This window comes from Larus michahellis, chromosome 4 (genome assembly GCF_964199755.1).
Source record: "Larus michahellis chromosome 4, bLarMic1.1, whole genome shotgun sequence".
Taxonomy (NCBI): Eukaryota; Metazoa; Chordata; class Aves; order Charadriiformes; family Laridae; genus Larus; species Larus michahellis.
The window spans coordinates 7,268,965-7,292,450 of record NC_133899.1 but is presented as its reverse complement, the minus strand read 5'-3'; the positions used below and the strand labels follow the sequence as shown (position 1 = coordinate 7,292,450).

The window sequence follows — 23,486 nt, the reverse complement described above, 5'->3', positions numbered from 1 at the left end:
AAGCTTTAGTAACTCCAGACTCTTCATTGCTTTATCTTTAGCACATTCAAATCCACTTTACTCCTTCTCTGAGGAAGCGTTGAATAAGATGATCTGTTTCACTGTCACTGGTGTTTAAGTCTTCCAAGTTGAAATAAATCTAGTGATGTCTAGGCGACAAGTCTCTTTCCCGTTTATATGTAGTACTCTTGGGTCCCAAAAATCAAAAAACACCTAGTCTGTTTGCGATGCAGCATTGGAATGAGAGTCTATTTTGCATTATGAAGATGATCTGTTGCAAGTTCTTGAGTGTTTAACCTTTTCACAACTCTCCTCTGTAGTAAAACTGGACTTAAATTACATTTCATGTAGACTACATGTTGCATTTCAGAAAAAAAAGAGGTTTTAGTATTGTATATTGTGCCATGGTCCTCTTCCTAAGGTTTTTCTTATTTCCTTGCTTTTTAGCTAAAACTTGAAGTTTACTCTTGATTTAGGAAAAACGTACAGTTTTGTTTTCAAAGCAAAAGGTGTTTGAAAGGAGTAACATCTTCTACCTGGAAAAATATTTTTGTGATACTTTTGTTACTTCTGCATTTAAAAAAAAAAATAATCATGTGTGATTTGGATGATGATTGGATGTTGCAGGTGAACTTTCTGATGGTTGAGTAAAAATTGTGCCTTATCAGAATGTTAAGAGTTTAAAAAGACGCATACATACTGGCCTTTGTTTGATGGCCTAAAACTGCCAAGACTCTGCTGGTTCTGTGCATGCAGTATGTTTTCTAGGTAAGGTGTTGGATTTGTATTGTGGAAACACACTGGCCAAAGAATGAGAATACTTCTCCCAGAGATCTTAAATCAAAGTAAAATTAAGGTGCTAAGTATTGGCCTATGCATAGTTCAAGAGGAAGTGTCTGAGAAGTGGTTTGTTTTTTTTTTTTTCTGGAAAGAACTCAGAGCAAGGAGACCAAAACCCCAAGAAAATAGCATCCTTCTTGTATCATTCCTGCCCCGAGGGAAGGAGTTCTCTTAACTTGTGTGTTTTGTACACTATCAGAGTTAAAATGCAAATTCCTGAACTAGTGACTATATTGCCCTTGAGTGAAAGAGGCCAGAAAGTATTTTTTCATTTACGTTTAGTGCCAAGAATGTTTTAATTAAGGTTTCATATTTTCTGGATTGCAGAATTAATTAAAAAAGCTGTTGCTTTTACTTTATGAAGGTTATATAAAATTATTGATCCTTCCCAAGAACCACCAAATTGTACAAATAAAAAGCTTCCTATTAACTGGAAGTTGGATTTTTACTTGCAATATCATACTAGCATATATGGAGAAATTGCTCTTCCATCTGCTAGTTTATCAAAGAATGAATTTGTACAAGTCACCCATTTTATATTAAAAAAAAAAAAAATTTTCAAAAAACCCTAGATCTATTCTGAAAATTAACCCACTTCACTCTGCGGATGGGGCATCTGTTTATAAGAACCAATAGCAAGATGGAAGTTTGAGAACAATGTAGTGGGGAGAAAAGAAAAACGCGAACACACCTGTGAAAGTAATACACACTTTTCATGATATAATACATTCATGCTTATAAAATCCGAGTTGGTTTCTGCTGTTCTACAGTCCATAAGTAATCCATCAGTGCATGAAAGGCCAGAAGTACATAATACAAGCAGGCTAATGGTTTTCATTTCCAATTCCACACAACACTTTTGTTCACTTACTTGGTCTTGCTGTTCACTGGAGTAGAAGGGAAGGTGGTTTTCTTCTGGACTTGCTTTTAGTTCACATTCAAACAGCTTGTGACTTTTGGGTTAAGGCAGGCTGCACTCATGACAGCGTTAAATCATTACTCAACGCACGTGAAGATGTTTTAGAATCCTAGGGCCTCCAGAGCTCTTCTGTTGTTGGAGAGAAAGGAAGAAACTAAATGTGATCAAACCCTGTAGGCTTTTACATTGAGGACTAAGCTGTTGCGAAGAAAGATAGCATCACTGTTTCAAATGTCTTGTAAATGACAGATGCAAGGTATCCTGGAGTGTTTGGGAGAAGGTGGAGAAGCTGAAGAAAACGTGCTATTGTCTGAAGTGTTTTTGTATTTCTGCTTGTGTATTCAAATTTTCTTATATTTGCAATAAAGGAATGTTTTTTATAACTTGTAAATACCTGGTGCAAATTCTTTACAAAATGTCCCCCAATGATAAATGGACTGTATGCTGTCCGCTTTATTTAAACAAGAAGTTGCTGAATTACTTTTCCACTCAGTGAGTCCTTGTCTCTGTTTTATAGAGGAGGTTGCACCATTTGACAGAGCCATATACTCATCTCCTGTATGTTGACACAATGTAGCTGGTATTAATTGAGCGATGCTAACTGCTCGTTAATTGACACCTGAGCAGTCGACTGCAGATAGACAAGAATGTGAGAGTGTTGAATTGAACAATCATCATAGAAGATGAAGAATGAAATTGAGTGCTAATTTCTGAGTCTCTATGAAAAGCATGCTGTGAGCAAAGGGCTGAAGGGTTTTAAATGTCTGTAGCAAATCCTGTGCACTTGTAGCTTTCATGTTCGTTCTGCTCCCAGTCCTTCAGGTTAGCTGCTGCTGTAAAGAGCTGTGCCATAATGTTTATCCTCATGTAGGTCTTATTCTTCAACAGGATTTTCACTTTTGAGCGTCAGATGAGAGCTCATTCAGCTAGAGCAACAGCGGCGACTAGTCTGTCTCAAGACAGTCTTGTCTCTTGAGATTTCCAGGGCAATCACTTGAAGTTTATTTTAGTTTTATGAAATATTTGCTCAACATCGCATTGTATAGGGTATTTAAATATGCTATGATTGCTTTTCCAAAGTGTGCTTTATGTAAGCATGTTGTTCTGTCACATTTGGGGGAAGTATCTATCTTACTCTTTTTAATTGGCTGTCCTTGATATTCAAGTATATTATCATATGCTGGCTTTCCAATGTGATTGTTCCTACTTTAAAAAAAACCCAGAACATAACTGGCATATAACGTGTGTTTTTTTTCTATAAGAAGATATTCGAGTTTTGCAGCTTCCTTTTGAACTGCCTGCTTTGAAATCTGAAAGCTGATGCACAGAACCATGATACATTGAGGCTGGGCACGGTTTCCTTCAGCCACATCCAGGCTTTGCCAGCCGTTGCAGCGAGGCAGAATGTAAAAGTCCGTAGTTCTTGTCGGCAGTAGGCTGTGCTGTCTCTTTTCCCTGGGTTAAATAGCTCTGCAGCTGCAGTACCCTGGCACTGTGGTGCAGGGAAGATTTGCCACTGGTGGGTATGATTTGTTTCCTGGAAAACAAACTAGTATCCTTGCTGATAAAGTTCCTTCATTGTGAAAGGGCTGCATCACTGTGAGAGAGCACGCTGTCAGCTGCAGTCTTAGATTAAGTGAAATTGTAAAGGAAACTTTGGTTCTTTTGAAGTCCACAGAGTTGCTCTTGTGGGTAGAATTAAGGTTGTTCTGGTTCCTTAATTACGCACATCCTTAACATAGTAATTTAAATTTCTCTTTCTATTTAAATCTACTGTGATTTTTTTGTTTTTTGAGGTTTTACTCTTGTTTGGGCATTTATGATGTGTGTGGTTTAACTTTGGTGTATGAAACCACATTTAATGTGGATTTTGATTCAATGTAGTTTTTTATAGCTAGGCAAAGTTTTTCTTTACGGAGCTTAAATAGTTTTGTACTTTAAATCCTTGATCCCTGTGTTAGGCTGAGGCTTTGAAATTTACCATATATTGAAAAACGTGGCTACATTTTGCTGAAAGATAAATGTTACTGTCAAACTTGGTTTAACACAGTAAGTCTGTTAAAAGAATAAAAGCTTTCCACTATGCCAGAGGGTTTTCCCCACCTGTTTAAGCTATGTGACACTGAAGAAGGAAAGAAGCCTTAATTTTTGCAGGAGAAACAAAAAACCTAAAGCCATAAAAGGGCTTGGATACTGAGGTGCTTCCAAGCTCCTGCATCAGGTGTTTCAGTTAGAAGTTGCATTCTTCTAAACTCCTACATAGTTGTTTCTTAAATTGTAAAGGCACTTAGTTGTACTGTTTAATGAGGATTTTCAGGTCTATGAAGATCTGTTTTAAGGACATACCTAAAAACGCTGCAGTTGCGAGAATGAGCAAGTTGGTAGGTAGATTGTACTTGGACCCCAGTGAGCTCTATGAGGAAGACCCCTTCTTCTTGATATATTTCATCTGGTAGATGGTCTGAAAAGATGCCTCATGAATTATGGTCCACACAAAGTGATAGTTATATACAATCCCTACCTATAGCTAGTAATTCAGTAGTTGAATTGGAACTTCTTTCGTGGTTTGGAGTACCTGGATTTGTTTTTCTTTTTTTTTTTTTTTTTTTTTTGCATAAATCTAGCTGTCCTAAATACAGTGCAAGAGTGTTCATGAATTAATTCATAGTTTAAAATCTGTCTGATGGTGAGAGGTATCAGCACTTGACCTGTGGCGGTACTTCGAATGGACTACTGCTTAAAAATCCTCTGAAAAGAGTTTTTTTTTTTTTTTTTAAGCACATCATTTTGTGGAAAGATTCAGAACGTGTCTGCCTAAGGGCGAAGAACCATCCTTTGGTGGCCAAGAGAGAGTATGTCCTAAAGAGGAGTGTTTATCACTCACCTCCAAGTTTGCAGGGAACAATCAATGTGGTATTAAAATTAAGTTAATTTGCATCGTGTAACTTGGTTAAATCTTTCTCAGTTTATTTTATAATGAGAATCAAGTTATTAACTGTAACAAAGAATGGCGTGGAATTTTTATTATTTTGCATAGTGTGACATGGGGTGGAGTTAGCAAAACATCATCACACTTAAGTAATGACACTGGCCATCAACTCTAGATCTTTGTGTAACAGTAGGAAAACTGTATTCCCAGGCATTCCAACTAGTTTCTAATATTATGGTAAGCTGGTCAAAATAAGCGTATTTTTTGTGCAAAACAAGAAGCATACAGCTAGCTAATAGTACTCTGGTACAACATGTCTTACATTAGTTACATAGAAAATTCTAGTTAAATGTGCTTAAAGTGGAATTAGGAACAGGGGGAATCTTTGCATATGCTGTAGCTCAATTCATGTGCATGCAATGAATTACCCAGGTAATTAAAGTTGCCTGGTACAATGAATGGCTTTAAAAGAGATACAAGAAAATTGCTTGGACTTAAATACTGTAAGTATGTAATTGCAGAAAATGGTATAAATTCGTCTTGGTGTCTGTTGTTTCTGTAATGTAAGTTATGTCTTATGTGGTAACTGAATTTTGTTGCTCCAGGGTGTTTTGGAAGTGAGACAGCCCATCTTAATAGGTTTTTTAGTAAACAATTTTTAAAAGGAAAACATGAACATGCTTTAAATGTCATAAAGCTAAAACAAATACCTCTTCTCTTTGACTTCTTCATATACTCAAATGGCTGGGCATTTCAGTTTGACTCTTCATTTTCTAGTTTAAGCTTGTCTAATTGGAACTCATTAAGCTATGTTATGCCTCTTCCAGCTAGATGGAAATTTCTGTCATTGTTACAGTTCTCCATGGAGATGGGCACCCAGTGATACTATTGAGTACATCACAAATATGTAGTAGCTCACCCTTGATAGAAACCCAGTTTCTGGCTCAGTTCTCTGCACCTTATGGGCATTCTGTGTTCCTGAGAACTCTTCATCTCCTAGTGTAAATTCTCACAGATGTTTGGGTTTTGTTTTGGTTTTTTTTTTTTTCAATTAAATGAAGTTTACCTTGGACCAACTTCTGTGCAGCTTTTCATTAATGAATTGAACAGTGAAACAGAGTACACTTACAAAGCTTGCACGTGATGTCAAGGTGGAGTTGCAACTTTTGGTGGACAGTTTCATAATTTGAACTGATCTCATTAAATTGCAGTACAGTCCCAAATTAACAAACTGAAATTAATCTGAAATCTCCTTTTAGAAAGGAGAAATGAAGTGCCCAAATTCAGAATGGGGAAGAAATGATTAACAGTATTGCAAAAATAGGTTGTGTACAGTCATCTAGAAATCCACTGTGAAACTTTGTTCTATGGATGAAAGAAAAAAACCCGGGGATATAGATTCATGCTGTGCTTTAATTGCAGCAAAGTGTGAACTGTCTGTCCAGTTGTTTCAGATTTAGAAAGAATGTGCTTGCAGATTAAGTCATATCAGTGAGTTATGCAAAAGAGAGAATTTTTCATGGATTTTTTTTTTCTCTGTATCATCTGGTACATCCAGTGACCCGTTTAGTCCCATGATACTATAACCAATATGTTGAAGCTGCATGGTATTTGATTGATTATTCATAATGAGAACAATTGTGAAAAATTGTTTTCTATCTATCATTTGGTGATGGGACAAAAAATTCGGTGATTTTACACAGATAATTTAAGGAAAAATTTAGGAAATATTTTAAAGGGTGTGGATAATAAAACATACATGTAGATTACAGATCTCCTTAGGTGGAATCTAGTTCTCTAAGAGTGAGCTTGACAACCCCCTCCCGGGAGTGGTTTAACACTTGGATAGTTCTCTGGTCCCTGGTTTAGCGCAGCAGTGTTCTACAGGTGGGGTGGCGTTCAGATCGGAAAAAGGAGCAGTTATATCCATGTGACTTTGATTCTTAATCCCTCACACATCCCATTGGGTGATCCCCCCTTGCCATAGGTGGTCCTCAGATTGATGAATCAAAGTCTAATTGTGCATCTAAAGAGCCCAGAGCTCAGTTTTAGAATACTCTATCACTTTCAGTGTGATGTTGCCAGGCATAATTGTTCAGCAGTCTCCCTGTATGGCTCATTCTTCACAGTCAAACAAGTAAGGAGTAAGTATAATCCTGCTCTTCTAACACTTTGAAGACACCAAGGCAGAGAAACTGAGTCTGCTTTTTGAAGATCCCAAGTCTATTTTGCACAAAAGATATACAATTATTGTCCCAAAGATCTGGTCAAATTGAGGTGTTGACCTTTTTTTCATATGTGCTCTTAAAAGCTGGGTCCAGGTGACTATCAAACAGGTAGTCAGACTTAAACATGTGCTCACCTTTTCAGATAACTTTAGAGCTCTGTTTTGTTACTGAGGTCTATTTCTGATTAGGAAAATGTTCTGTTATAGGTTTTGAAACTGCAAAGTCTCTTGCACTGCATGGGGCATATGTTATCCTGGCCTGCAGAAATACGACAAGAGGCAATGATGCTGTTCAACGCATTCTTGTGGAATGGGTAAGTGAATGTATATAGTGTCCGACACTAAGCTGTGTTTTTCAAGACATGAAGTCTTTTGCGCAGTACGAGCAGTTAAATGGATATTACATTACCATGCACGAATCTAAGGAAGAAGGTATTTGTCTTCTTTTGTAATATCCTCTTCAGTCACTGATATATCAGTGACAGAGATTTTTCATTTCATGTGACTCTAATGGACTGCAAGACTTGACATGCTGCTATCCATGTTATGTACAGATGCTTTGTAAGGCGAAAACGTTTGAAAGAAGCACTGAGGCATGTTTCGTAGTTATAGGACAGGACATTTCCTCAACCAAAGTGGATAACTAACTGAAGGAGAACGTACACACTCGGGTATCGGACACAGCCGCTATTTTGAGCATAGTTTTTGTACTATGGGAGATTTCAGGGCTCATTCAAAACCAAGAATGTTGCCCTCCTTTTCTTTCCTAGTCCGTCAGGCCCAACAACACTGCTGCCAGGTAGTCTGTCTCGATGTTTTATTTCCTTCCCCTTTCTTCCCTCTTTCTTTCATTTTTCTTCCAATTTGTCATGCAAATATAAGCTCTTCAGTACTGTCTATTCCCTTGTTTCTTTTTGACTCATGACTTCCCCCCCTCCCCCCCTTTTTTTTTTTTAATTTATTCAGTGTTCTTAATTTATTCCTCCCACAATCATTTACTTGCTAGTAAGTATTGCAGGCTACTTTTGTCTGAGCTTGCTATGGCTGCTGACTTCCATCTGTTGGCACAGTCCTATACGCTTTACTTGAATAATAAACCACAGGGTCAGATTCTCAGAATTTTATTTCTTTCCTGCTAAAATTAGCGATGAGTGTTTAGCTTTATTTCCCAAGCTCTGAAAATATTTCAACTGCTCCCAAATGGTATGGGAGAACACTCTGTGGTATTAATATTTACACGTAAGTAGTCTACAGGTAATTATAATATTTATTAGCGCAAAACAAACAGTGCTTGTTTACAGGTAAGTATTGCCAAGTAAGTGATGTTTATAATATTGCTAATTTTTGTAACCACAGGTTTTTTCAAGAAGCAGTCTTTGGATTTAGGCCTTATTCTCTTGACCAGATGATATTAATGATTTACAGTAAAGGATTGTGAAGGAAAAATGTCTTCCTTTCCCCCTCCATACTTCACATTAAAGCTCTTTTTCTGTTTTTTATTTCGAGAGCGTGGAATTCCAAGAGAATTCCAACAGAGTCATGCATAATGTGTGTTCCTTAAAGTTAATCTGTCCATTCTCTTTCAATAGATCGGGATTTGTTGATATTCTGTCTTTTCAATTTAGTAGTCTCAGTCCAGCTAAAAATGGCTATATATATGTTTTCCATGTAACTAAAATAAGGCAGTACTGAGTACCTTCTATTTTAAAAACTTCTCGTTACCCCCTTAATTCTAAGCAAATCTCTGAGCGCTTTGAAGGCAATGGGAGTTCAGGAGTATTTGTCTTAATACCTATGTTATCTCACCAAAAGTTAATGAATTGTTAATTGAATGAAGATCACTGAAGGTCAAATTACTTCAGAAACATTATATTTATTTACTAACAGTTCTCAAATTCTAATTGTTCAGAAAAGAATCTCATCTGTAAACTGGGTAGCTGGAAAACCTTCAATGCATCTTTGTAATGGCTTTGTTGTTGTTTATTGAGAGGGACTAATTAACTTTGATTATTGCACTAATATTATGGCACTTTGACAGTCCCTCAGATTTATGACTCTGGGAAAATAAACAAATGAAATGCAGGTGCTGGAGCAGAAAGAATAAGTTATTACTGAACTTTAATTACTTGGAGTGTGTAACCAGGAGAGAATTAGTTGATGAATTACAAGATGCTTAAAATTTACATCAAATTGTAAGCAATCTTGAGGAAAACAAACACAAAAACCTGCCCCAAAGTCAGTTACTGAAAACAAAGAGATGAAGATTAATTTGATTGATTGATAGTAATATTAAAATATTGATGCGAAATATTAATTTTTAGCTTATAGGTGTAACTACAGAGCAGGAAGTTTTTAATTGAAAATTCTTTTCTAAAATTAAGGAGTTTAAGAAAAATGTCAACAACCTCTGCATATGGTTCAGATGAGTTCTCGAGGTGTAGCTGCAACTATCCTGCTGGAAAGAACTTCAAAGCATCCACAGTATTTTGTCTCCCTTGTTCCTAGAGAAAGCATAATTATTGAGAGGATATTAATTTACTTTTTATTTGGAACCAATTTAAAAAAAAATACAACTGTTAAGGATACAGCCTTACAAAGTCTCATGTTCGTGTTAATGTGGGTAGTATTTTTGGCAACAATAGTGCTACCTAGTTGTTTTATGTTTTCTTCTATATTTTTGAAATTAAGTCTCCAAGGTGCACTATAAATACTGTCTTCCTCCAATACTCTGAGGGGTGGAAATTTGGTAAATAAGTGCCTGTTTTCCAACCAAATGTTCAAACCCTTTTTCTTCTAATTTGCATGAACTATACTTCTATAATTACAAAAATCTTTGCCATATTGAATTCTAGTGTGTTTACATGTCATAGGTGGTAATACCTGTCATGTTGGTAATAAAATGGGTATTTCTGTAATAACATGTATATTATCAAAAGCAATGTGTGCCCCATGCTGACTTTTCTGTAGGACAGTATGCTTTAGTACTCAACAGTTACATTTCTGACAAAGAGTATTTCCTTTTTCATTCTTTTTGTTGTCTGATGCAAACCAGAGTTCTGGTTATTTTACAAGGAGACAAAATAATTAAAAATGTATAAAGAAACAACTTTCAAATTTCAAGTTTTGATACAGTTTTCCAAGTGATGGTCTGTATTAACTAGAGCCTGACATATGTATGGAAAAAAAATGCAATTCTTAAAAAAAAAAAAAACAAAAAACCAAAACCAAATAAAACCCCCAAAAAACCAAAACCAAATAAAAACCAACAACCAACTGCCACCACTGCCAAACCACCACAACAATAACAAAAGCGAACTGAAACCTACTATAATGCAGCATTTCAAAATAAAGTACGGCATATGCAACAGTACTTAAGAAAACCATCCAGCTTGTTCCCTTAGTGAGTCTATTTGTGACACCCTTCTCTGGAATGCCATAAACTGAGTGTCTGCAGAAAAACAGCTCTTCTCTGGGCCTGTTGTACTTTTAAATAAGTTGTTAGGCGAAAACCCCAGTTTCAATCTGCTTTTAGTGAAAGCTGAAAATCAACTTTTTAAAGAGAAAATGAGACAGCTAAATGGCTTGGAAAAAGCCAATTGTTAAGGTTTAGAGAAAACAGGAGGATAATGGGACAAAATAAGATTTTTCAGATTAGTTGCCATTGCTTAAAAAGCAAATTCGAACTGATTTTAATTGGCTGTTGGAGACAAATCTAGAAAACTTTGGTTTTAACAATTTATGTGTAAAGAGCTGTTTTATAGAGTTTCAGCCATTTGAGTAGGGATTACTCGTATAAACTTGCTAATTACTTTTGATAACTGACATTTGTTTGCAACCTGCAGTACTCTGGTTATTTCCTTTCTAAACTACAGCAGAATTTTGCTAATATTGCAAATAGAAGGTAATTGCCTTATGTAAAGTGTTGTGACAAGTTTTAATGTGAATGGTCTAGCTAGTCTGTCAAATATCATTTTTTTTAGAGAGGCATAGTAGATTATATTGGTATGATGTAAAGTTTTATATACATACGTGTCTATATAAAGAGAGAGAAAGGAAGAGAAAGTATGTAAAAGCAGGAGATAAAAAGAGAGATCAGTATAGCCTTATATTTGATATCTTGAAAATGAATGTTGTTCATGCACGATGACATTCAATATCAGTTTAAAACTGTTTGATAATTTCTTGCTCAGAAAAGAGGAAATTAGAATTCTAGAGTTATGATTCATTTTAATCAGAAAGAAATTGTCAAACATAAATCTCTCCTTGAGTAGTGAAAAGGCCTGAGAGCAGCCAAGAAAAAATATCAATACTTTGCAAAGGAGGAATGATTGTTCCAATTCGTAGCTTAATTGACTTTAAGGCTTAATGAAAAACACTACAGTGCTGTTTGTACACATAGTTGCTCTGACGAACATTGAAATCTATGCTCCAGGAAGAGAAGCTAGGTAATTTATTTTACATTATTATTGATATAATTTTCTAATTGAGTATGAGCAGAATGTTTGGATAAGACTGCATAGCTCCAGATGTTAGCAGTATTCTCAAGAAAATACTTAAGAATATGAATGAATAAAATATTTCATAAATCACAGCTTTTCTTGCCAAGAAGCCCTCATTTATTTATTCCTGTCAAATAGTCTTTGAAGTAGATATTAAAAGATAAATTGTAAGTTTAATATTTCATAAAAAGTATAATGTTTCTTTTGTAATTATTCCTCAGTGTTAAGCCTACAGCTCCATCAGATGAGATTAAACTGTAAAAAGAAAATTTGGGTTTCTTTTATATGTAGAAACTTATAAGGTGGAGATATGACAAGAGAAGAGCAAATGGCTATGAAAAACACCAACAAAATAAACGCAACTCCTTGCTGTATTCCTTTCCCCCAAAGTATTCTCCACCTAAGGAGTGATTTATATTCTTGCTGATTAAGTAACTGAATGCAATTAAAACTTGATAAGCGAGTCTTTTGTATTCCAATTGCAATCTTGCAAAGCATGGGAAGATGAGGAGCAGACTGGGCACGTTCACAGAGAACATGGGCAACAGTTTTCATGTGTCCACGATGTGCGTTTCCCCCTCAAGGAAGGGACTGATTCCCCACGCAGTGTTTCAGCTCCACTGGTGTCCTTGGCTTACGATTTTTTTGTGTACGTGTGTGGAATGCAGGACAGCTCTAAAATATTCTTCTGTCTTAGTCTCTTGATAGTAATGGATGCTAATCTTGATACAGAAGATAAAATTTCCTTTTCTATCTATTGGATGTTAATTTTGTGAGCTTTTTCTGTAAATCAGGCTATTAATACAGGACTTCCATACCGAGACTGTGTAAGACTACGTTAGAACAAGCACAATACATTGTTCTTGGAATTAACTTACGTGAATGATTCAGGGAGGGCGTCTCATCGTGATTAGTGGCAGATTTTCATTTAGGGGAAAAAACTGAAGAATGTGTAAAAGATGGCTTTGGAGATGTTGTAAATACTGAATGAAGCCACAGTCAGTACAGAATTAAAGAATTTCAAAGTGGTGCTAAATAAAAGCTCTTAAAAAGTAATCTCTTCAAAATAGAAAGTATTTCAGAATATCACACGGGTAGAACACATGCATTTCTGTGAAAATATTATTTCCAATATTGTGTTGTTATTTTGTAATAAAGAACTGTATTGTATTCTAAAACTATGTATTATTGGTTGACATGCCATCGCAGTGCAATATACAGTTACAAAAGCCTGCAATGTATAGACGTATTTCATCTTCCAATAGTGACTGTGCTGAAGAATCAAGATAAAAGTAGTTATCCGAACCTTGCTATGGGGAACAGGCCTTGCAGGAAGAGGCAGTATCTTTTATTACGCTAACTGGTAATGCAATAAAAAAAATTCTGCGTCAACTTGTCTCACTTGCAGCCTTAGACACTCAAACGAAAGCATTATTGCCGCTGCTGAGTATAATGTTTGGGTTTTTTTTTTCTTTTTAAAGGTGTGATCCAGATCTTTCTGAAGTGAAGTAATCTTTTAATAAACTGTAATTGCAATGGAATTGGACCATATGTTACTAGGGGAGAACTGAATAGTCTAGGCCTTAACCAGTACTGGTGCTAGTAACAGCTGATTGGGAAGAGTACAAAGTATAATCAGACTTTGGCCGTAATGTTCAACAATTATGTTCAAGTACGTTCCTGTGAGTAATCTGCTTGGCTGAGACACTTTTAAGAGAGTGATGTGTGCTGCAAAGCTGTTTTCCAAATACAGATGGACAATGAATTGTTAAATAATGGTAGACATAGTTTTTAAGCAGTAGTAGCATGCGTACACAGAACTAAGAAAAACTAAATGTAGTACAGTCTGCTAATGCACTGTGTTAATGTAGGAAGCTGGGAAGCAGCTGCTTCTGTGTTTTGAAGTCTTCTGACACATTCGGAGGCGGCAGTTTCTTTCAGATTGTATATTGGGACGGTAACTATCTGCACGGACAGGTCTCAGCCTGTCCAAGCTATTGATGTTGTTATCAGTGAGAAATCTGTGATCTTCAGGTTCTGTCAGATTCAGCTCTAAAACCAGCTGCGAATCAGTGAATGTAGCCACTAACAAGAGCAAGAGGCTTTTTAATGATTTGCGAGGAAATTGGTGTTTAAAAAAACCCAACCCACACAAAGTTAAAAACATTCAACAGATTAACCACCATTTACATGGATGAATTGTTGAGATCTATTTTTTTGTACACTATAAACATATGGCATGAATTTGGTCTCATTACAGATGCTGAGAAAAGGGAAAGGCAAATATTTATATTACATTCATGTTTTACAGTAAAAACACTGTTCAGTTTGTTTATACAGTTCCACTGTTGCAGTCTTTATGGTTAGTAATGAAACCACTGTAAAAGAGAGACTGAATTATATAGCAGATGTGTTAAGCCCCTAACTTTCAGAGTTGGGCATCCTTCTGAATACTGATATCATTATGTTAGAGACTTGATGTACTGGCTACAGCTGAACTGGTTAATACCTACATCTTCATCTGTAGTTAGCTCTGTATTGTTACTGTACTAAAGATAGTTTTATTATCCAGATAAATGCATCGATATTTTACAGTAATTACACTTATGAAATATAAAGCCAGTCAGGGTGAGTGAGTGCAGGAGACATTAAGGAATTTGATGGGCATTTTCCAAGCATTTAGGACCTCTTATGGCTTATATTTCCAGTAAACAGGGATAAATTCAAAATACTTAATTAATTTGACGTGTATTTTATTTCTCAGTGTGGTTCTTGAATATATTTTTATTCTGGTTCAATTCATGGTTGGGATTCAAAATGAAGTGAATGCTAAATGTGAAAGTGGATAAAAAGGAAAACACTTTTTAAAAAATGTGGCTGTATTTTAGCTTTTATCTACTTGAAAAGAACTACTGACATATTAAGTCAGTTTTTGATCTTTGCTATACTGTACTCAGTGAAATACAGAATTTTGGTTACATAAAGCTAAGATCATTAATATTAATTCTTTGTATGTATGTGAAAATTTCCAGGAAAAATGCACAGTAAAAATAGCTTAGGTCCCTGCCAAGGGCATTTCAGTTCTGGGCTCTGCAGAGATTTACGTTTCATGATACTTTATGCTCACTACCCTGCATATTCACAATGACTTCCGTTGTAGTGGTAGCAAGCAAAGAATTTAGCACTAAGTGTTTTTGGAACTCAGTTCTTACTTATTAAATGAGAATTAAGGAAATAGACATAAACATATTGTAGTGTTGTTTTTTTCTGTTTTGTTGTTAAGCTTCTGGTTTGTGCTGTTAGCATGTCTTTAAGTAGAGAATATTTTTTAATGGTGATAATATAAGTAATAAATGCAGGAGAAAGTTTAGTAATGTCCAGCAAGGTAGAAGGGATTTTGAAGTGGTTTAGCACCATGGAATTTTTACAGGTGTAGGAAATGACATTTGAAAAGAGGTTTAGTAATAAGAATGAAAGAACTACTCTATAAAAGGCAGAAATCTTCGTTTTCCTTCGTCTTCCTCTCAGATAGGAGGAAAACCCATATAATGAGGCACATGGAAATAAATTGTAACTTCTTTACAAACATAGATAAGGCGAGCAGAAAGATTTCTACTAATAATGAAAAATTGGATGGTGGTGAAGGAAAAGAATGGTCTAACAGATTAGCTTTATGGCTAGGAGAGATGATGGTCCTTAAGAAGAATGGGTAAGTGAAGATTGTTTTTACATCAGTACTAGGGAAAAGACAGTCATGGCCTTCCAGTAGGGTGTCCGTTGCCGACTGTAAGCCATTCTCATCTTGCAGTTCCCTGTAGCCTCAGCAAATCATGGAAGAGCTTCTATGGTTGTTAATGTCTGCTTCATCCATCCCTAGGACTAGCCAAGTCACGATGGTGTGCTGACTATTATTCAGTCTGCATTCTTTCAGAATGTCCAGAGTTTAACAACTGTGGAGGGGTAGAAACACAGTGTTTTTAATTTTTTTGGGGAAAAAAAATCAATTAAAAAAGAATTTTTTGTGATGGTTTGGTCACTTTATCTCCTTTTTGTGCCTTGTACAACAGCTTAATTGTTCCTGAAAATATGCTTGAATAAGGTGGTGAATAAATGGTCTGGGAACATACGGTTTACCCTATGTTCTATCTCTAATTTTGGATTTCTAGGCTGGATTGGAATTTTGTGCTAATGCGTGAATTTATAATGCTGTAGACAGCTGATAGAAACCAAAAGAGCGCTCCCATAGCTATGAGATTGCAAGGTTTTTAATGTCGTTAGTGAATTTGCCATGATTTTCTCCAGTAAGGACAAAGTTGTCTTTTGAGTTGACTAAATTACTTTTGCTCTTATAATTTTGTTCACCTTCCAACATCTGCTACACATATATATATAAAAATAATCTAAAATGTAATTTTGAAAGAAGTCACAGTATCTTACCGATCTTTATTTTTTTTTTATTTCTTCCAGTCAGCAGAATTTTATACATAGAAATGTTGAGGTGATCTTTGTGGTGATTTGTTTCTTTAGCACAGCCCTGCTGTTCTTAATCTGGAAATGTGAGTCACAAAATCCCTACCATGCCTAAAGCTTTGTAATAATACTACTTAAATGTAGTATGAGGTTTTTAACAGAAAATTTTAAGACACCCCCCCTCCTCCCGAAACAGAAATAATAACCAGAATAACCCCTTTAAAACTGCACTTCATGCTTAGTCTTCAATTAAATGGCAGTAGGAAATAGTGTTTGCTCAACAGTATTAAAAACCTGTCTGATGTCTATCTTTAAAAAAACCCATGGCCTTTGTATGATGACTTGAGTTTAGCTTATAGTGTGCAGAGAAGTTTGGGTTTCACTGATACTTTACATATAGTAGTGTAGCTTGGGTTCGATCTTTTTCTGAACCTTTCTCTCTCAGGATCTGTTTTCTAAAACTATTTAGTGTTGTTGACGTTAAAAACTTATTTACTATAGTCCGCGTGGATGCATTCTTACATACACTGAATTCTGCTATCACTGGGTTTCAGGTTGTCAGTTCTGGGAGAGGAGAGGGGGAGTTAAAGTGTCTGGTTATAATTTTTTTTTTTTAACCATCTTCACAATTAATCTGATTGTAACATAAGCTTGTAATATATTCCATTAATGAAGAAGACAAGCTTAGCTTATGGTAAATACAGTACTAAGTGTTTATAGTGCATTTCCTATTTTACATGATTCTCTTTATAATTCTGCTTATCTTTTCATTCTAATTCCCTAAAGGATGTATAAAAGAACCCCTAAAGAGAGTAATTACTGCTCTATTCCTTAACCAAGGCTCCTTTTGCAAAAAGAAATCTGAGCTGCTTTTTAAAGAAGGCAGTTTTAAATAAAAATGCAAATAAGCTGCTTTGTAACCACATTAATTACCCACCTAGCCTCTTATTACCGTGTTTGTATTGTTTGCAAACACTATTTACAGTGGTGTGGAAATTACCATTCCTGGGCCGGAGGAAGGCTGTTGTCGGTGGGTTGTGCTTTGGAACCAATTAGAGTGAACCTTGTCTGCAGCGGGGCTCGGGGGAGAAGGCATAGCCTTGCAATGTCAAATAACGGCATTAACTCAGACGGCACAGGCACCGGCTTGTAATTATATTATTGGTCCTCTTTTGCTTCTGCAATGAGTTTCATTCTCTGCATTTTAAAACCTAACAGGCAGCGTTGTGTCTTGCTAACGATTTAATATGTGCTGTGATAATTTTTCATGAAAGTCGTGGTGAAATCCGGTGGGTCATTTTTGTCCCCAAATTGGTTCTTTGCTTTAATTTTATTAAAAGTAAACAAAAAACCTAATGCTTATGTTCAAGATCTCATAGATTACCAGGTAATTGACCTTTCATGGTAAAAACCCAACTTTATTAGTTTATTTCATTATCAGAAGTGAACGGGATGGAGTATCTGTTAGTATTAGCTGTAAACGGTGTGTTAGTTGGCAATAATTGAATGGCGTAGGGCTTTCAAGACTTGGAAGGAACTGAATGCTTCATAGTACAATGTAGTTGCCTTTGTCAAGTGAAGTGCACACTTGCTAGACTAGTATTTGTTGTGTTCTTTTCTTGGTTTTCTGTCTCACTTATGGTTGTGAAATGGGCCTTTACTCTAAAAATTGCTCAGAAATTTAAACTAAAGCAAAGAGATATCTCAGCGTTCATGCTTTTGGAGTTATAAATGTTTTCAGATCCCAAAGGGTTTAGTTTGATGGGTCACACAGGCTGCAATGAGAACAGGCTGCAATGAGAAGAACTGGTTCTTTAAGATGTATTTGTTTTCTTAGGCTTGCACCTGGTCTGCCAATATGTTAAATGAGTCTTTTGATTTTTTTTTTTTTGTGTTGAGCTTAGTATGGGGAAGAAAATGCAGAGAGATTATTTTCTTCCTACTTCTGAAACTGTACTGCATGTATCTGCAGCGCTGTGTCAGTGCGATAATGCTTAAAGAATACTTGCTGATAAAGACAAAAATGGTAAGGTCTGTATCAGTTCTACTGTAACACTGCATATAGTAGAGTAGGAAAATAGCAACTCCACCGTGCATAATTGTTATGCATTAAAAAAAAAAAAGAAAAAGATGCTCATTGCTGGATCACTAATAGTTCTTTACAGTGACAAGGGACTAATGTGAGGGCATCAAAAGAAGCACTGACTTGGTTTGTGATACGCAATAGCTTATAAAACTGAAGGTAATTAATATGGCTTATATGACTACAGAGCAGCGTAAATGACATAAAACAACCACAGATGGAGTTCAACAGGAATAGCGAAGATGTATAGAAAGCAAACTTGCTAAGTAGGGTGCTCAGAAGGTACTACTAATTTGTTTGCCTGTCAATGATATTTCTAAACTTTTTTTTTTTCACTGTGAAGCTAAAGCATCATGTTTTTTTGCTTAATTTACTGTCCTCTCTAATTTCTTCTCATCCTTCAGTTCCCCTTTATCCTGATCATTATCTTTGGAGGGGGTGAGCTGGGGACAGAAGAGTACAGGACTTAGCTTGATTCCCTGGACTTCTCTTTAGTAGCCTGCTAATTTATCTTTTGTCTCACTTTGTGATATTTAGTGCTAGCTGTGAGAAACTACGCTGCTCTCTTTGAAAATCGCCATTTTAGCGATGCATGATGAGAACTATTGTTTATCATGTGTCCAAGGAGAAAGTGGTCCAAGTGTAGTGCAGAAGGTCACGATTCTTTAGGTAATTTCACAAGCTAATAGTCAAAACCTTTGGTCTGTCCCAGACATACTGATTTTTGTATGAATAAGATGATTTATTGTCTGGTTACCTAACTCAGTTGGTTAAGGCATTGGGGTAAATAGACATGAGACCATTGTGCTGATAACAAATATGATGCTTAATTTAATAAGAGGCTGTAAATGTAAAGTATAGCTATGTGCTGCTATTCAAAAGGATGCTATCTTACTAAAAGGTCTGTTTCCAAAACTCAATGAAAATACTAATTTTCTGTTGCTTTGAAGAGTTTTTGGATCAGACTCGAAATACCCATGTGCATGAAGATTGTTTTTAAGAGGTAGAACTTTAGCTAGATGTCTGCAGCCATTTGTCTACAGTTAATTTGCAAATGTTGAGATATCTGCCAATATCTGCCATAATTCGGGTTATTTAATGTCAAACATGTAAAGGTGATTGTACTCTCTTGTGCTTTTTTCTTTCTCCTTTTTTTTTTTTTTGTTTTTCCAAATTCTGGAACTGTGTTACTGAGATTTATTAGAGCTGTGTTGAGGGAGTACACACAAGATATAACTACCCTTTCATTATGAAGCAAGGTAATTTAAAAATCTTTATTTTGATCCTTTCTGGTTTATGTCTTGGAAGGAAGCACTTCACGTATGTGCTTTCCTAGTTGTGCTAGAGGGGAAAGCCTGCATTACTTCTGAATGCAATTTGTCCTGTTAAAAATTCATTTTGATTTTTTACTTGTGACTTGCCATGTGAGAACTCTGAACCATAGTGAACTGGATACTTTGTGTTTGCTAAACCGCCACTCTTGTTCCTTTAATAGTACTCTATTGATGGGGGGATGTTCACAATGAAAAATTACATTGAAAACACAATCTAAATGTTCCAATTTTTGCATTAAATCACTACTGATTTGGTCCCAGTAAAGATACTCAGTACATTTATTTTGCAGAAACAGCTTTATTACTCAGTATATTAAAATAAGCAGTAGTATCCTGAACTTGTCCTTTCCCGTATTTCTTTTGGGGTCGCTGAGATACAGCATTAACTTGTACTTTGTAGATGCCTCTTTTAGGTCCTCTAAATCCTTATTAATATACATATACCAGCTATGTAATTTGTAGGGTAGTTTGTGTCTTTTGGTATTCCCTAATTTTTATAAGGGACATATTATGACCTGACTGTAGTTTGGTTTTAACTGAAATATCTTTAGGTCTTTTAGGCCTTGAATATTTGTTGGTTGTGATGACAAAGAGCTGTTTGTACTTAAAGGTCTTAAACGCCCCATGTTCGGCACCTTCAAAGGATATCTTAGCTGAGTCTTACGCTACAGATTGGTAGTGTAAGACCTTACCATGCTAGACTGGTGAGGTGTGTCGGATCTGAGTTGCATTGGTAGATGCTCTTTATGGAGATGCAATTAAATTGCTAAAAAAAGCTTATGGTTAATATCCCTTATTTTACCAAGGTGGAACTGAAATAAATGCATCTTGCTGATGCCAGCTTTGTGCATACTTGGAGTGTATATATGTACATATCGCAGTATAATTGCAATAATAGACACTGCTAGGAAAGTGCAGCAGCTACAGATCTAGTCTTGGCAAATAAACACGGTTGTGTGTGTTTGTTTTAAAAGAAAACATACAAATGACTTTGTTTCCTTGCTTTCTGGAGAGCCATCTGTAGTCTGATTTCCCAGGGAACCAAGCCATGCTCAGGCAGTGTATCTGCCCTTCCTTGCCTAATAACTTTTGGTCCCATAGAGTGTTTAGAAGCAAAATTTTAGAAAGCTTAAAGATCCTTTGAATAATTAGGTTCCTGTGAGCACTGAGCTTTGTGAAAGGGTAAGTATCCAGTCAGTGGGCAAAACTGGAGGGACTTTACATGAGAGAACCCTTGAGAATAGGTGGGAAAGAAAGTACAGGACCCAACTCAGGGAAAATTTCAGTGTGGACTTGTGTTCTGCCGTGGTACGTTAAGTGTTATGACTTCTCACAGAATTACTAATCTGCTGTGTAGAAGAACAACCTGTATGCAGCCTGCAACCTCAGAACAGAACGTTAGGAGAATTTAAGTGGTGGTGACCCGTCTGTCCCAGGGTGACGTTTATGCCTCGTGTAGTCAGGGAGCTTCACAATTTTACTTGGTTATACGATCTTATAATTTTTAGGAACTGCTCATTAATGTAGTCATGTTTAACATGTTATGGTTACAAACAAAGACAAGAATGTATGTACTCATTTCTAATTAATTTGTGTAATTATGTTTTATAATCTAGGTGTTTGCAAAGCAGAACGTGGTACACCCCATTTACTGTCTGCTGTAGCTAATAAAAAATAATAGAATGAAATAAATCTTGAAACTAACTTTAATTGTAAGTATAGATTAGTTGTAAATTATATCTTTGTTATATTTAGTTTTAATTCTGCAGTGTTGCAGGTTTGTAGAGCATACCAATTAGTGTAGTTATTCGAAGTAATGATGAGTTAATTACTGTAAACGCTGAATGTTTTACTCTGACAATTTAAAATACAGTATTGAGTTACTTTTCTAAAAAATATAGGACTAGAAATAAAGGTAAAAAGGAAATGGTGACAATAATGAGACCGGTTAATAGTATAAACATTTTTTCAGCATTCGAAGTGATAACGTAGATAAGATGATTAAAAATACATGAAGAAGGAAAAAATATAACAAGAGTAAAACCTCAGCAACTCAACTAATACCATTATAAACGGTGACACAAATGAGGTAAACCTATATATTTCACTATGCATTACTGTATGACTTGAGAAAAGGCAATTTGACTGGATTCATCTGAAACTGATTAGTGTTCTTCTAACACTGCTTATGTTCACTGGCTGAAGCCTCTCTGGCTTTGTAACTCATCTGGCGCTGGTTGGTAGCCCTCCTTGTCAGTAGGGCTTCTCTGCTACCTATGGCAGTAAGTGTTGTCAAGTTTGTTTTTGTGAATATGTTTAAAGAGTAGAAAATGCCTCTAGCTTAGAGTAGAGTGTTTTCCTTTCTGATGAACAGTAGTAAATCCTACCATTTTGAAAGCTGGGTAGTATACCTATGAGAAATGAGCTGATTCACAATGTTTCCTTGAGCATGCACACTGTAAGAGATATTAATAGCTTCCTTCAGCAGTGTCCCACTTAGAGGAACTTTGAAATGCAATATTTCATTCGGTCCTGGTTAAATTAACCTTACATTTTCCTGTGAAATGGCATGACTACCTAGAGAAAATTTGAAGTGTACTATGTACATTCATACTGTAGGGGGAAAAAATGGTATCCAGGGTAGTATTTATGCGTTAAATATTTACTCTTCAATCTGGAATTGGTTGCCTCCCAGTTGAGTGCAGATTTGGTAATGGAAACTGGTGTCATGCACTTCTCTGGTTACCTTTTTAAATGAGAGAAATACTAAAAACTCTGGAGTCAGTTCTGGTGACGTTAGTGATAGGTTGGATTTTTACAGTCAAAAGGCTTTACTTTATAAAGTGGCAGCAGAAGAGTGTTCCTCTGCTCCTTAAGAATGGTGCAGGGAGGCAAAAGCTCTTCCACTCCTGGGGGGAGTTTTTGGAGCCCTCGTCTGCCCCAGCAATTCGCAGCCCTGTAAGGCTGAAAAAAAACATCCACAAACCTGAAAGTCCCAGACATTCAGGTTCATCTGTTTGGTAATGTTATGACAGAAATCGTTACCAGTTTGATAGATTTATTTATAAAGACTTGCTTCAATATTTAAAGTACATCTATTCCAGCATTCCTCATTTCAAGCTCGGCTGTGGATCAAGATGAAAGAAAAATTAAATTGTATATTGAAGAGCTGTTAATTGAACTGCACTGCATTTAGCGAGGGAGCATCAGCTTCAGGCAGTCAATACTACAGAGAATTTTTAATGTACTGTATCACTAGATTGTCAGTTTGTATTGGAGAATGCAAACAGACCGCTTCGGGTGGCGATAAAGCCCTGGAAACTTTTAAGTTGTCGAGGGGAGAAACTGTTATTTTGCTTTGATATGTTGTGACAAAGTTGTTGATAGAACGAGGAGCAACATTTTTTTTTAAGTGAATATTATTTAACTGTCTTTTTATTGATAAAGTCTTATTGCTAGGTATTTGTTCTTTAAATGGGTGAAGATTGTGTACTGATTTTTTTTTTTTAAAATGGGAGCAAAACAAGTTCCCCAGAATTCTTGAACTTGCACAAATGTTACTTTGCAATTTGAGCAGCTCTGAAAGTCTCATTTAAAAATATTAGTTCTCTCCAGATATAATTCTAAAAAATAGCATATCAAAAAGCTTTAGAAATGCTTTAGAAAAATGTTATCTCTCTTTCCTAAGGCAGTGTTAATTTCTTTTGTAGTTAATCTTTTGTGCTGGAATTTAGTACATTTATAGTTAAAGATTCTTTTAACAGCTAAATTATTTAAGCACGTCTTCTGGGATAACATGGTCTGTTTGGTGTTAAGTATGAAATACTTTTTATTTCATTTTCTTCACTGATAAAAATGAAATAACTAGAGGCATTTGTAGAACCAGAACAGATTTAGGGCTATGGTGTTAGATTAAAGATGTACTATTCTAAGACATAGCTTGTTACAGCTGTCACGCTTCGGGATAAGAGTCTTCTTACTTTTGGTGGTCCTCACAAGGCTTAAAGTCCACCTTCAGAAAAACCATAGTGAGTCTGAAACTTCTTAAGTATTTTTAGATTCAGTCTCTGGACGTTTCCATAGGTGTGGTAGGTCTCACGTAAATAGTAAACTTGAAAATGCCAGACGTTGCTGGTGCGTTGTCTTCTCTTGGAGTGGAAAGATCTTAGAGGTCGGGTTTAGTTA

The 23,486-nt window shown here is 35.9% G+C and overlaps 1 protein-coding gene across 5 annotated transcripts in view; it reads left to right on the top strand.

Moving 5' to 3' along the window:
• WWOX (WW domain containing oxidoreductase) overlaps positions 1-23,486 on the top strand; it is a 531,298-nt gene that overhangs the window by 22,259 nt on the left and 485,553 nt on the right. For all 5 annotated transcript variants that reach the window (XM_074582859.1, XM_074582862.1, XM_074582860.1 and 2 more), the window contains exon 5: positions 7,123-7,229. In XM_074582859.1, the coding sequence (XP_074438960.1) occupies positions 7,123-7,229 (107 nt within the window). The remainder of the gene's footprint in view (positions 1-7,122; positions 7,230-23,486) is intronic.